This window comes from Platichthys flesus, chromosome 15, assembly GCF_949316205.1.
Source record: "Platichthys flesus chromosome 15, fPlaFle2.1, whole genome shotgun sequence".
NCBI classification, from domain to species: Eukaryota; Metazoa; Chordata; class Actinopteri; order Pleuronectiformes; family Pleuronectidae; genus Platichthys; species Platichthys flesus.
The window spans coordinates 8,859,508-8,872,638 of record NC_084959.1 but is presented as its reverse complement, the minus strand read 5'-3'; the positions used below and the strand labels follow the sequence as shown (position 1 = coordinate 8,872,638).

Sequence of the window (13,131 nt, the reverse complement as noted above, 5' to 3'; positions counted from 1 at the left end):
ATAGTCGGACCGTGGAGGAAGGCCCATTTGTTAGCCATGAAACAACAGGAGGGTTCAGATTGACTAATGAGTTTCTCTGTGTCCTAATTAACCAGGCGTCTCACACACACACACACACACACATGCACACGCAACCAGGCGAAACACACACACACCCATCTTCCATTGTATAGGATAGGTTGGTAAAATGCCTCTATAAATAGAGCTCTTTCCTCCCAACCTACTTCTGAAGAAATTCATCTTTAGATTATAATTAAAGCAACGACTCTGATAGCTAAAACTGATCTTCCTCACCAGATCTGGTGTCATGTGTATGCGCATGTATGCATCTTGGTGTGTGTGTGGCTGTGTGTGTTTGTGTGTGTGTGTGTGTGTGTGTGCGGGGGGGGGGGGTTAATGAGGGTGACAAAATAAAAAATGGAATGAGTACAGAGAGGTGACTGGTGAGAACTTTCTGCAAGATTAACAAAGTATGTTGCGGAAGAGGAGAGAAGGGAAGAGAAGGGGAGAGGAAGAGGAGAGGAAGAGGAGAGGAAGAGGAGAGGAAGAGGAGGATCAGTGATGAAAGATGTGATGCAGTTATCCTCACCTGCACATGATCTCATGTGTCAGCAGCACTCTGCACATCTCTGGGTTTTTGTCTTGTCCTTCATAAATAATCGCCTGAAAAGAGAGAGACACGGAGAAGAAAAGAAAATACAAAATAATTTAACAGTGAATCTTCACATGTGACTTTCAAACTGGCTGAAGAGCATTCTAAAAAAATGTTTGTAACTTGACATAACATATGTGACGATAATGTTTGAAAATTGGCGTATGGTGAAATTCAGTTCTGTTAAAAAATAACAAATACTAATTAGTGTAACAGCTGGGCACGGTAGTTTTCTGCAAACATGACGAGAGCAGGAGTAAATAATTCAGAAGTTTTTCTAACTTGTGATTAATACTCCTTCAGTGACATTTTCCTGGTCATGAAGGAACAAGGAGCCGTGTGCACCAGTGATATAGCATCAAGGTATTGTTGCTGTGGGCCTTTTCATAGAAGGGGTTCATAATGCATAAAACAAAGAATATCAGAATGCAACAGCAAAACATCCAGACTTTAATTGTATTTAATAAATTTGGAAATATCCGAAGCAAGAACCCACTGAATTTTGGAGAGGATCCAGATAAACGGGAGGATCTAGGAATTTTTTTGCGAGAAAGGACGGTGCGTGATCTCCGAATGCCCCTCCAGCCCAACTTAATATCATATTCATCATATTTCAACACAAGAAGACCACATTGCCAGTCAGACACATGCTCATTGAAATCCATCCATCCATCATGTACCGCTTATCCTTTAAGTGTCGTGTTGGAGCTGGAGCCAATCCTAGCTGACATTGGGCGAGAAGCGGGGGAAACCCTGGCCAGTCGCCATACAGAGACAAACAAACATTCATTCTCACATTACGGTCAGTTTAGAAACTCCTACCTATTTACAATCTGCATGTCTTTGGACTGTGGGATGAAGTCCCGGAGAAAACCCAACAAAGACACGAGGAGAACATGCTAACTCCACCCAGAGGGGGCCCTGGCGTGCTACTGCAATGCATCAGTTGACACTTGTCTTCACTGTCTGTCAAACTGGTCAGAGGACGTGATACTATTCAGCACTAAGAGGAAATCACAATGAGGATATGACCAAGTCTGTTTTACACTGTGGCTTTATTTAACTCCAGCAGGTTATAGCAGCAACACTGGTTGTGTTGTTGGGGTAACACCTCTACTGCACTTACACACACTCACACTTCACTTACACATACTCGCACCCACCGTCTCTGCATGGGCCGTCTGTCACCCATCCACCCACACACACACACACACACACATTCACGAACACACACGTCACTCATGCTCACCAACATTTAGAAAAATACACAAAATAACAACCGTGTGTCATCCGCTCACAGACGAGGTCTCTGAAGTTGAATGCTCCAAAGAATAAAGTTGTGTATCCAAAGAGCCGTGGTCACAGTTTCAGCTGAGGCTCAAACTTATGCCATATTTCTGGATCGAGGAAAGGAAGCTCGGAACAAAGCGAGAGCAGAGATCACGCGTCACTGAGCCATCAGTCAATCCATTCACACACACTGTCAGTCTTTGGTGAATTCTTCTGTGTTTGAACTGAGTGACAGGATCACTTTCCTCACTGAGCGGTGAGGAAGTTTCACTGTCTGTCACCGAAACACACGCCAACGCTCGAAAAACTGACAACACGCACGCAATATTCAAATGTTACATTAATGCAAAGTCACACGTCATATACACGCACAGTCTAGCTGACCGGTAAAGGTCGCAAAGAGTCTGACAAACTTTGCAGGTTTCAAGCTCAACTCCAAACTTTGGGAATGATGATTTAATTTCCCTGGTGATTTCCTCTTTTTCTGCATTTGCTGAATGTCAAGTTGAAGGTGTCACATTTCTGCTGCCATTCATTCGATGATGAAAGTCAAGACACTCAGAACGGAGCTTTGCATGGCGCTGTTTTGTGCAAAGAAGTTGAAGGGTAATTCTGCCAATTGGAAAACCTGTGCTCCAAGAATCGAGAGAGAATGAGTAAAACGGAGAGTCCTTAAACTAAAATGAGTCGCAGTGGAGCGCACACGTCCATCAAGGCCTAACAGTCCCCTTATGAAACAACATTTAAATTCAAAGATATCGATATAGTCTTCTTTTAATCAATACCCATTAATTATTCTCTGTGGAATCAAATTGGAGGGAAAAATGAATAAATACTCACACATTCAATGAAAATATAGAAAATTGATTATCTCACAAGGTTAAAGAAAGTGAAAATAAAATCCTACATCTGCCTCCAGATCAGGATCCACACCACAGTGTACTGGTTTCTTCCCTGACCCATACCACATCCTTCCACCAAGTCTTTTGGTAATCTGTTCAGTGGTTTTGCGTAATCCTGCAAACTAACTAACAAACAAACAAACAAACCAATATGAAAACTTAACCTTCTTCCTTGGCGGGGGTAAAGGAAGATATCTGTGTGTGAACCTGGACTGTGGCCCCAGGGTGAGCATGTCCCACACGGGGGCCCCAACATGAGCCTTTACCCCAGTATTTTAGAAGCTATAGTTCCACATAAACTAGCTGGGAGCTCTGTGGCATTAATGGAAAACAGCAACAGTGCGTGTACAGCCTGAACGGCCCATTAGAATATTGTTCTAGCCTAAAGCATCTCCCACTTATAGCTCGTTGTGATGTAGGACTGGTCATGTGATGTCTCAGGACCAATCCTGATAGGCTACAGCAAAAAATCCATCAGGTTTTAACTGGTTGTGTCATTCTCTTTAACGGCCCCTCTCTGTGACCTGCTCACTCAGGGAGTGTTGCTGCGTGCGTTAGTACATGCGTGTACCAGAACTGGGCTCATTGGCCAATCACATCCCTGGACCAACCAGCTCCAAGCACCCGGGGCTCTTGTCAGTTATAGTTTTCTGTGAATGTGAATAAATTCCAGTTGAAAACCATCTGCTGAAAATGTATCGATACATGAACCTGGTGCCCGGGGGAGCGGATGGCGGTCCAGGACGATGTAGACACATGATTATTTGTAATATGAAACAAAATTCATTTGAGGTATGTCGAAAAAGATAGAGATCATTTCCAGCAGAGACCACTTTGACCACAAAATCCCCTCATGGAGACGACACAACGGAGGCCGGGTTGCAAGCCGAGCCCAGTGTGAAGCGATTCCTTGTATTGAGAAATCAAAACAAACAGGTATGCGCGCTGAAAACGCAAGAATGACCTCGGCCACGGCAGAGCGTGATCCAACGGCCGCACATCTGAAACCGTTTCCCTCGCCCCTTTCCCTCGTCTCCAGAGTGAAGCTTTCCCCTCGCTCGTGGTTCAGTGAAAGCAAATGTGAGTGTGGGAACAGTAGGAAGAGATCGAACAGAGAGAATTTGAAGAGGAAATGTACTTTATGAGCCACACTTCTGTCTATGATTAGACCTGCTCATTGTGCCATGGGAAAAGAGTGGGCCAGGCAACTTCCTCTGAACCTGCTTCCTACCCTGGACAAGCATGTATCAATGTCATATCCACCTCTCTTTTCTTCACTTGTTTTTAGAAATTATGTTTTTTCTTTTTATCACTCTCTCTCTCTCTCTCTCTCTCTCTCTCTCTCTCTCTCTCTCTCTCTCTCTCTCTCTCTCTCTCTCTCTCTCTCTGTCTCTCTCTCTCCCTCTGTCCCTCTGTCCCTCTCTCTCTCTCTCCCTCTCTCCCTCTCTCTCTCTCTCTCTCTCTCTGACACACGCACACACACACATTTACACATTTGCAAAATCTTTGTGAATCTGATCAAACACAAACTGGTTCTAAGGGCTCATGTAGGAACCTCCATTCTACAACTCTTGCTTTAGGGATCACAGTGAAATGGGCTGGAGACAAACCCAAGCTGACAGTGGCCGAGAGGCGGGACAACCAACCCTGGCCACTTCATTATCCAATCACAGGTAGAACTGCTCCTGTCAGACGTGCACTGAAGACCGGCCATTTACCTGAAGTTATCCAGAAGGGCTGTGTGTGAGAACACAAATGTCAGAGACAGTTGCTCTGGACATTTTTGTCCAGAACTTTTCATGCCAGCCCCCAAGTCAAAAGTCTGGGAAATGAGTGGGCACGTTTCTATGATGGAGGTATAATAGATATAGATATATTAGAAAGACGATGTGATTCGATTGGAGCTTTCGGAGATGAAGGCCGGTGACGATGTGCTGGAAACATGTGATTTCCGCAGCAGAATTCTTGCGTCGTGTCCCGCCTCCTCTACCCAGGCGCCATGCCTCACCTGAACGTTCTGGTTATTTTCCTTTTCTTTTAAACATGTCTGACCCAAACAATCCCCTGCTGCGTTCCTCATATGTGAAAGGCAAACTCCTGACAATGTCCAGACGCAACTTTCCAGGCATTTTCCAGAGTTCATGTCTGAAAACTGTTATAAAGAGACAAATAACCTACTGTCTATTTAGAGTCCAATTAACCTAACTTCAGTGGGCATGTCTTTGGGAGGCAGCCAGAGTTACCAGAGAAAACCCCCCCAGGTGAGGAGAGAACATGGAAACTCAACACGGAAAGGCCTCAACACCGAACCAAGAACCTTCCTCCTGTGAGGCTACATCGCACTGAACCACTGTGCTGCCCTATGTGCTATATAAAGATAAGTGGTGAACTAAATAGACAGGTCATTTTTTTCCCTTGCAGATATACAGCAGATGAAATCCAGTCCTTTCTCAGCTGATCTCCGTCTGTTCCATATCTGGGTCAAAATCAAACGACCCTTGTTCTGTTCTGACCCTGTCCGGACTTTAGGGCAGAGCTTTTTACTGCGTCCTGCTCCCTCAGAATCTGTGGATCATAAAAAGATGCCACTCAGAGAGAAGCCGTGTGCTAAACTGAGGTCTAAAGTTTCTAATGTCTCTCCAGCTCGGCAACCTGAGCCATGTGGAGCTGTGGGCTTCTTCCCACTGTCACCTCGTCTGCTCTGCTCCTCTCTGTCATCTACCCTTTTCCTCCTCCGTCTCCTCCCTCTCTCCGCCTCACCATGCCTTTCATACGGCATCTCCGCCGCGCTCTCCTCCACCTTTGAAGTAGCATGACATGCGCGGCGTGTAAACAAGGAGCCGTTAACACACTTCCCCCCCCCGCGTCAGTGTCAGGTCGAGTAGCGAGCTAGTGATCCGACAGGGCCGCAGTGACAGACGCTTTATTCTCTGGAACAGAGTCGTGATCAAGCGGCACGGTGCTCGGCTTCTGAAAAGTGGAGGTGCTCTGCTCCTCCACTCAACACAATCAGTGCTGGCCCACCCAGTGCACACACACACACACACACACACACACACACACACACACACACACACACAAAGAGGAAGACAGACTGAAATAGCAGAATAACAGAAGTAGGTGCCAGCGTTAGGTGCCAAACACTGGAGTCGGCTTCACTTTCCTGGCAGAAGAATTACTATCAGAGGTGTGAAATAAACAGAATCGACAATTCGAGCCAAATAACAACATGCAGCTCCACTACAGCTAAACACACCTGACTTTCACCGGTTCTAAAACTTGAACAGAGAGACCAACATCCAAAAAGCCAATCAGTTATTTCAATATACAACACACCCATGTGTATACACTATAATAAAAAGAATGGAAACTGGAGACATTTGTCCTGTGACGGTCTCGGTGAAACTGTATTCATTAAAAGCAGTCGGGAAAAAATTATATTTAATGTAATAAATTAATATCGTTGTCATTTGGCCTTTTCGCTGTTTCTCTTTTCCTCGCAGTTTTGATTAAGGCAGTGAAACCCTAAGTGAGATTGTCTTGATTCTCAAACAGAACTTGATCTCTCTTAGCATTTTCTGTTTTATTAAATGGAGACACAATTGTGTTTGTCTTGGTTAATAAATGTCTCCTAAATGGTGATGTTGCATTAGAGTGTGTGCTTGTGTGCGTGTGTGTCTTTGTGTGTGAACCACACGGCTGTTTTGGACCCTCCACCTGTTAGTGTTCTATCCCTTTACACATAAACACCCACACATTTATACTTGGGCCTTGTGGAAGGCCCGGACATGAAAGACACACACACACACATGCACACAAATACATGTTCATGTTCACTGCTGTGTAACAAATTGTTTTCATCTCCTTAAAGTGATTTATTATCTTAATTATTCTAAAAGCCAAAGACATTGTTCCAGGTGTGTGTGCTGCACCTGTGGTTCCTCTGAGCAAAGGTCTGGGTCTGACTGAGTGGGGAAGTGTGTGTGCGGGAGTTTTATGTGTGAGTGAGAGGGGGAGAATGTAAATATATGTGCAAAGGCACGTGGAGCAATAAACCATGCTTTAAGTGAGTGTGCGTCGCCTGTGTGTTCTTATATTGTTGTGAGGACTCGTGGAGTAGGGGACATTCTGCCCGGTCCTCACAAATGTTAAACGTCTGTGTGAGGGTGAAGACTCAAGGCTCAGGTGATAATTAGGTTAAGGTTAAGACCAATGATGCTTTTAGTTGTAACGGATAGGGTTAGGGTAAGTGAATTATATCAATGAGTATCGTCAGAAAGGAAGGAAGCGAAGTGTGTGTGTGTGTGTGTGTGTGTGAGTGTGTGTGTGTGTGTGTGTGTGTATGTGTGTGTGTTGCGTGTTCATATAACTGGCTGTCACCGGACCAAGATCAAGCTAAACAGTGTTATTTGGGAACAGTGTGGCCCCTTAAGCCTGCCAGACACAAACACATGCACACACAAACACACACACACACACACACACACACACACACACAGTATGTGGTGTGGCGTGGCAGCAGCAATGTGAGACTCCACCAGGGCAGGGAGACACATTAGCGAGTATTCAGTGCATGGCATGGCTCCTTGGCTCCACACACCTTGCCACACACACACACACAAACACACAGGGTGCATCACAGCAGAGAGAAAATCACTTCACTTAATTTCTAGTGCAAAAAAAGGGGTTTCTGTGCTGACTGTTTACCGGAGGCACATAAGAAACGCTGTCTCCTGACTGTTGTTCTCTTCTCTTTCTCCCAACTCCTCCTGCTACTCTCTCGCCCTCTTTTAAAAATACATACAAACAAAAAACGCAAGCATTAACAATAAATTGGATCTGATCAGAAACGGCTCCTCGCGCAGCAGACCAAATCCCAGAGGTGCCGTTACATCTTTCCACTTCCCACTGTGAGCAGCGAGAATCACGCTCCTGTTCCTCAACACCCTCTCGCTGCCTCCTCACTCTAATCACAGCGAGAGGAGTACAGGCAAAAAGTGCCTGGAGCCATGCGGTGTGTGTGAGTGAGAGTGTATGTGTGGCTGAGTGTGTGTGTGTGTGTGTGTGTGTGGGCCCCCACCCACTCACACTTACACACTGTGGAAACACCCACCCACAGAATTGCACACACACACACACACACACACACACATAGACACTCGTTTGTGTGTGTGTGTGTGTGTGCGAGTACAGGAGGGCGGCGGAGTACAGGCAGATCAGTGGAGCGGCTCATTGTCAGGGAGGTAACAGGAGAGGTGACAGAGAGAGGGTGTGAGTGTGTGTGCGTGTGTGTGTGTGTGTGTGTGAGAACATGTGTTTACCTGTTTAGTCATGGAGTCAATGAGTCGAACATAAAAGTCCTGTTCCGTTCTGATGCCTGTTGGGATGCAGAAGAAGAGAAAACAACTTGAACTCTAAGTCGATTTTAACAAGCACAACAACGTCTGCAGAAGTGCATTCAGAATATGTCAAATTAAATAAAATATACAAAATTGATAAGAGTAAAAGAGTTTTATTTTTCCTGCATAACACAACAGGAAAGTTCAAAAAATGTTAAGTTGATGAGGATGGTAAGAGATGCAGAAAAAACATATTTTGGAGAAATACTTTTGTAGTATTAAGCAGTTTTTTTGTGCTGTAATCTTTGCTTTTTGTTTCTTTTGCAATTTTGTAAAGAAAATTACTTCTTTATGGCTGAAAAAAATAAGTCTGAGCAGGGATATGCAAAACAATCGTTGGAGGAATTGTTCACACATGCAACCAGACTTCCTGCCAGCTTAAAATAAATGTGACTCAACCTCTGTGCCTCTGTTTTACCACAGAATCGCACATTTGCCACAGAGGACTTTGCAGATCATTAGATCCCAGAGTCTCCGTTTCCAGTCATGATGCAATGAAAACGGATTCCAACACCCAGAAACCATTAAAGACTCCTGGTGATGCCTCGTAATGACGTTAAATGTTGTCGGCTTTTGTCTCAAAACGTCTCACAGTCAATATCACTTGTAAATGCTCCGTCTCCACATGCAAAAAGATACTGAGATCAATAATCTCCGTTGTCACATTGTTCAGTACGATTTTCAAGCCATCATCTAAATCCCAGAGGAGGCTGCTGATGCTGTTTCCCTCTGAGCTGCAGGCTGAGCTGATGGGCCTGAATCACCACAACCCACAGCTCCCCACAACAGCAGCTCTCACACACACACACAGACACACTGGACAAACTTTGGGACAGTGAGCCACTGGTGCAGCAGTTGCTCTGTAACACTGACATCTACCCATAAATCAGTCAAATTAAACATTGGTGAAGCATTACAGGGCCACCTCTGGGTCTTTGGCCCTCTGCTGCACTTGCTTTCCCACATTTAAATATAAAAAATAAAAGATGCATCAGCTGCTTCCTGTGTCAGCAGACAGGAAATCTGTTGCAAAGGCTGCAGGAGAGTGTTGTTGTGTGACCTCACTCACCGTTACTGTAAAGAAGCTGCAGCCGATAGTGAATCCCGTTATTGGTCTTCTCTCCGGTCGTCTCCTTAACAGACACACAACAAACCATGAGCTGCTTATTGAAATATTGGGAAATTAATATTTTATTTATTTGAAGCCCCGCTCTGCAGGCGTGTACATGAAGTATATATATATATGTGTGTGTATATATCCAGGAGGGGATTGAACTCTCCACAGCGGTCATGTATTAAATAAACATGTAATTCATGTGCACAGCAGAGGACGTATTAAAGCAGCCCTGTTATTTCTCGGTGCGTAATCACGGTGTTACTGTGGCTCTTCTTCTTTTTTTTAATTCCCCTTGTAATTACCGGCTCTGTTCACGGGGGCAAACAAATCCAACAGCAAATTGTCCCGTGCGCCGCATTTCATCTCATTTAAACGGGGCCATAATTGATGAGGAGCGCGGTCGACACGCGGCTGTTTGAGCACGAACAAGTGGTTGTGTTGGATGAAGCAGTAAATTCAAAAAAAATTTTGAAAAGCCCACAGAGGTGTTTTTTTTTTGTATTATTATGGCAAATTTTCAAATAAAAAATTAATCGAAGGTCTTTGAGTTACAGAATGTGTTGTATTATATATTATCTTTTATCCCTTACACTTAATAATTAAGTTTAAATAATAATAATAACAGCAATGATGATAATAATAAAAATAATCATAATTTGTATGGATGAGTTAAGATCCATTATTTGATTTTATATGTGACATTAAACATTGACATCAGCATTTCAAACCGCAGGGGAATACTCAGGCCTTCCCAGATGGTATAAATGGCATAAAGGAGCTTTCAGGATATTAAATCCATTAATGATCAAAGTGAGTTTCTGCACCGACCTTCTCCTTCTCGATGAAGTCCACGAAGTTGGTCCTCTCGATCTCCACCGGCTGACCCTGGCGGTCGTACAGAGCCAGGACGAAGTGGAAGAAGTTGGACTTCCGCAGGTTGGAGGGCGGCTGCTTCTCGAAGTGAGCCCGGGCCAGACCCACTCCACTGCGGACACACAGGCGCGAAAAGAGTCGGTGTTGGAACAGTGATCAGGCGATAAAAGTTTGACTTAATTCAGGGGATTTTTTTGGTATTTTCTTGATATGGCTGACATTTTTACAATTTACTGAAATCCTCCCAAAAATCAAATTCCATTTGTTTTCAATTAATTTCAAATGTTTTTATAGTGGAGGTCAATCCTGATGATAATCTGTGACAGGAGATCAGGTTTTACCCCCCTAACATCTCTGTCACCATGGGGCAGGAAGATCATTTTATTCCCCTCAAATAAAACTATGTGTTTGTTTAGAAAGTTGGAGGATGGACTTATTTATTTTTCTCATTCAAACCCAAAGCAAAGGCCCAGATTTATTTATATGTTCTTTTGGTTTCATGCTCTTTAAACTCAGCCAACTGGTCCAGAAGGCGCGTGTTGCATGTAAATAAAAAATCACACACACACGTTGCCGTTAACTGTTTAGTATGTTAAAAATTTGAGATCAATGTGTTGTGGAATTAATCTGCATGCATGAAAATCTTAATTTCTCAAATTAGCAGCAGTTAAATCCTCCAGGCTCTCCATCATCGCAGCCGTGTGTCCTGCACAGGCAGCGGTACGTCCTGACAGAAATTTAAAAAATCCATGGGTAGGTCAAAGGAGGCTGCTGGTGTCTCCTCCAGGAGGGACGAGCTCACCTTTGGGCGGCCGTGTTGGCGTCCAGCACGCCGCCCCCCTGCATCCAGCCCCGGACCGCGTTCATGCCTCCCAGCGGCTCCTCCTTCAGGCTGCTGCCGCTTCTCTGGATGCTCTCCTGGATCCCGAACATTAACAAACCTCGGAAGATCTGGTGCCTCTAAACCTCTGTTCTCACAGTCTCTCCCCGCTTCACCGTGCACTCCTGATCTCTCACCCTGACTCAAGTGGAGAAACGTGGGTGCGTTCTTCGCCGCCGCTGCTGCTGCTGCGTGCGCTTCGCTGGAAATCAGGCAATAAACTCTGTATTCCTTTAATTCTAGTCCTGGGGTGGAAGTGGGCGCTCAATCTGATGGCAAATCACATCAGAAGAGTAGGATCCACAATGCCAATGACTTGAACCATGAATTGAAATTACAACGGACGCCAGGACGCGGACTGAGCCAGTGTGGGAAGGTGCGTAAAAGTCACTCCCGGTGCGCTCGGAGATCCACAGTTGGAGCTGTCACGGAGAAAAAGAGAGATCACCTCGCACCTTGATCACATGTCATCATCATCTGACGAGTCTTTCTTCCCCTTTTCGCTCTTTGCTTTCTCTTCGCGTCTCTCGGCCCAGTGGAGAGGGACTTTAGCGGAGGTCCCGTGCAGCGCTGCTTCCTGCTGCTGACTCCCGACACTGCGCTCCTTCTCTCTCTCTCTGGAGGAATACGCTCTGTGACTCTTCCCAAAGGACTCACTCTGAGAACCAAACACGGGCTTCTCCCGCCCGAGGGGGGAGAGAGAGGGAGGCTCGGATGGGAAGGGGAGGGGAGGGGAGGGAGGGGATCGGAGGAGAGGAGGGGAGGGGACAGATAGGACGGGAGGAGAGGAGAGGAGAGGAGACGCCCCCAAACAAAGACGAGAGCTGAGAGTCAGGTCCGCGGAGCCCCATCTCCTCCTCATGAGTCCCGCTGTCCTCCGCTGCGCCGCGTGTCCCGGGACCAGATCTGTCTTTATTCAAGGGATTCTTTTATATTTTTTTACACAAAAATGTTTCAAAGCAAAAACGCTCCTCTGTAGAAGTAGAGAATAATTCGTGTGCGCGCTGAAAGGCAAAAAATCCACTCGGAATGTTGTGCGTAAAAACTCACTAGGTGGACTTAATGATGTAAAAAAAAAAAAAAATCATGGCAACTTAAGAGAGATAATATTTCATTGGACCTTTAATATAAGACATAAGATTTTATTTTCTTATTTATTAATATTTCCCAGAAATGTCAAAACAATTTTTTCCATCATATTAAGACGATTATTTCATTTCAATTTTCTGCCTGAAAAACTGTGAATTTAAAGAAGTGAAAATACGCAGGCATTAAAAAGGCCCATTATTAGACAGTCCCATCCTCAGAAATTTGCAGGATCTGATATGAACCCTCAGCCTGAACCTTTATGTTTTAATTCAGACCTGGTTTTAGGCTCAATCCCAGAAAGCCACATCTCACCGTCCAAACGCATTGTCTCCATAGCCTCTCTGGTTGCAGACTGCAGCGCCGCAAGACGCACAATCTAAAGTGACAATAACAATAATTAGCTCAAAATAACAATGAACATAATTGAGGATAATTGCTACCAGATTTCCCCGCTTTGTCTCTGCCTCCAGCGCCATCTGTTATTTCAAACAATTCATCACGGCGCCGAGAGCTAAGGGATCCAAACAAAAACACAAATATTAATAGCCTGGATAATTCCATGAGCCATTTTAATAAATAAACAAATAAAAATGAAATAAAAATAAAGCGACATGGTATTGATCTGTCGAAGTGCAAAAGGTCAACAACCTCTGTATTATTCAGTGAGAGAGAATGATTGGCAGGGCCAAACTGGCGCCGCTCCAGGCTTTAATTCCCTGGGGTTATTGAAAAACGCTCTTGACCTTGATTATACTATAGAATAAAAGTCTTTTATGCGGCAGTTTCCTGCTTATATGTGCAGGGAGAGACGGTGTATGTGGGATTTAAGCGCGCTCACAGCTGAGGGAGGAAATATGTGAATGGAGGAGTGCGGAGAGGCTCCTGCTGTGTGGATCGATCCCAGTCAGAGCTTGAGCTCAGTTTATTCA

The 13,131-nt window shown here is 44.8% G+C and overlaps 1 protein-coding gene across 1 annotated transcript in view; it reads right to left on the bottom strand.

Annotated features, from left to right (window-relative positions):
• Nucleotides 1–11,702, bottom strand: part of LOC133970063 (transcription factor COE1-A-like) — a 94,490-nt gene extending 82,788 nt beyond the window's left edge. Inside the window, exons 1-5 of the mRNA XM_062406880.1 lie at nucleotides 11,036–11,702; nucleotides 10,189–10,345; nucleotides 9,313–9,376; nucleotides 8,166–8,221; nucleotides 590–663 (exon numbers count right to left, since the gene is read on the bottom strand). Of these exons, the coding sequence (XP_062262864.1) occupies nucleotides 590–663; nucleotides 8,166–8,221; nucleotides 9,313–9,376; nucleotides 10,189–10,345; nucleotides 11,036–11,166 (482 nt within the window). The 5' untranslated portion in view covers nucleotides 11,167–11,702. The remainder of the gene's footprint in view (nucleotides 1–589; nucleotides 664–8,165; nucleotides 8,222–9,312; nucleotides 9,377–10,188; nucleotides 10,346–11,035) is intronic.
• Nucleotides 11,703–13,131: the final 1,429 nt, after the last annotated feature.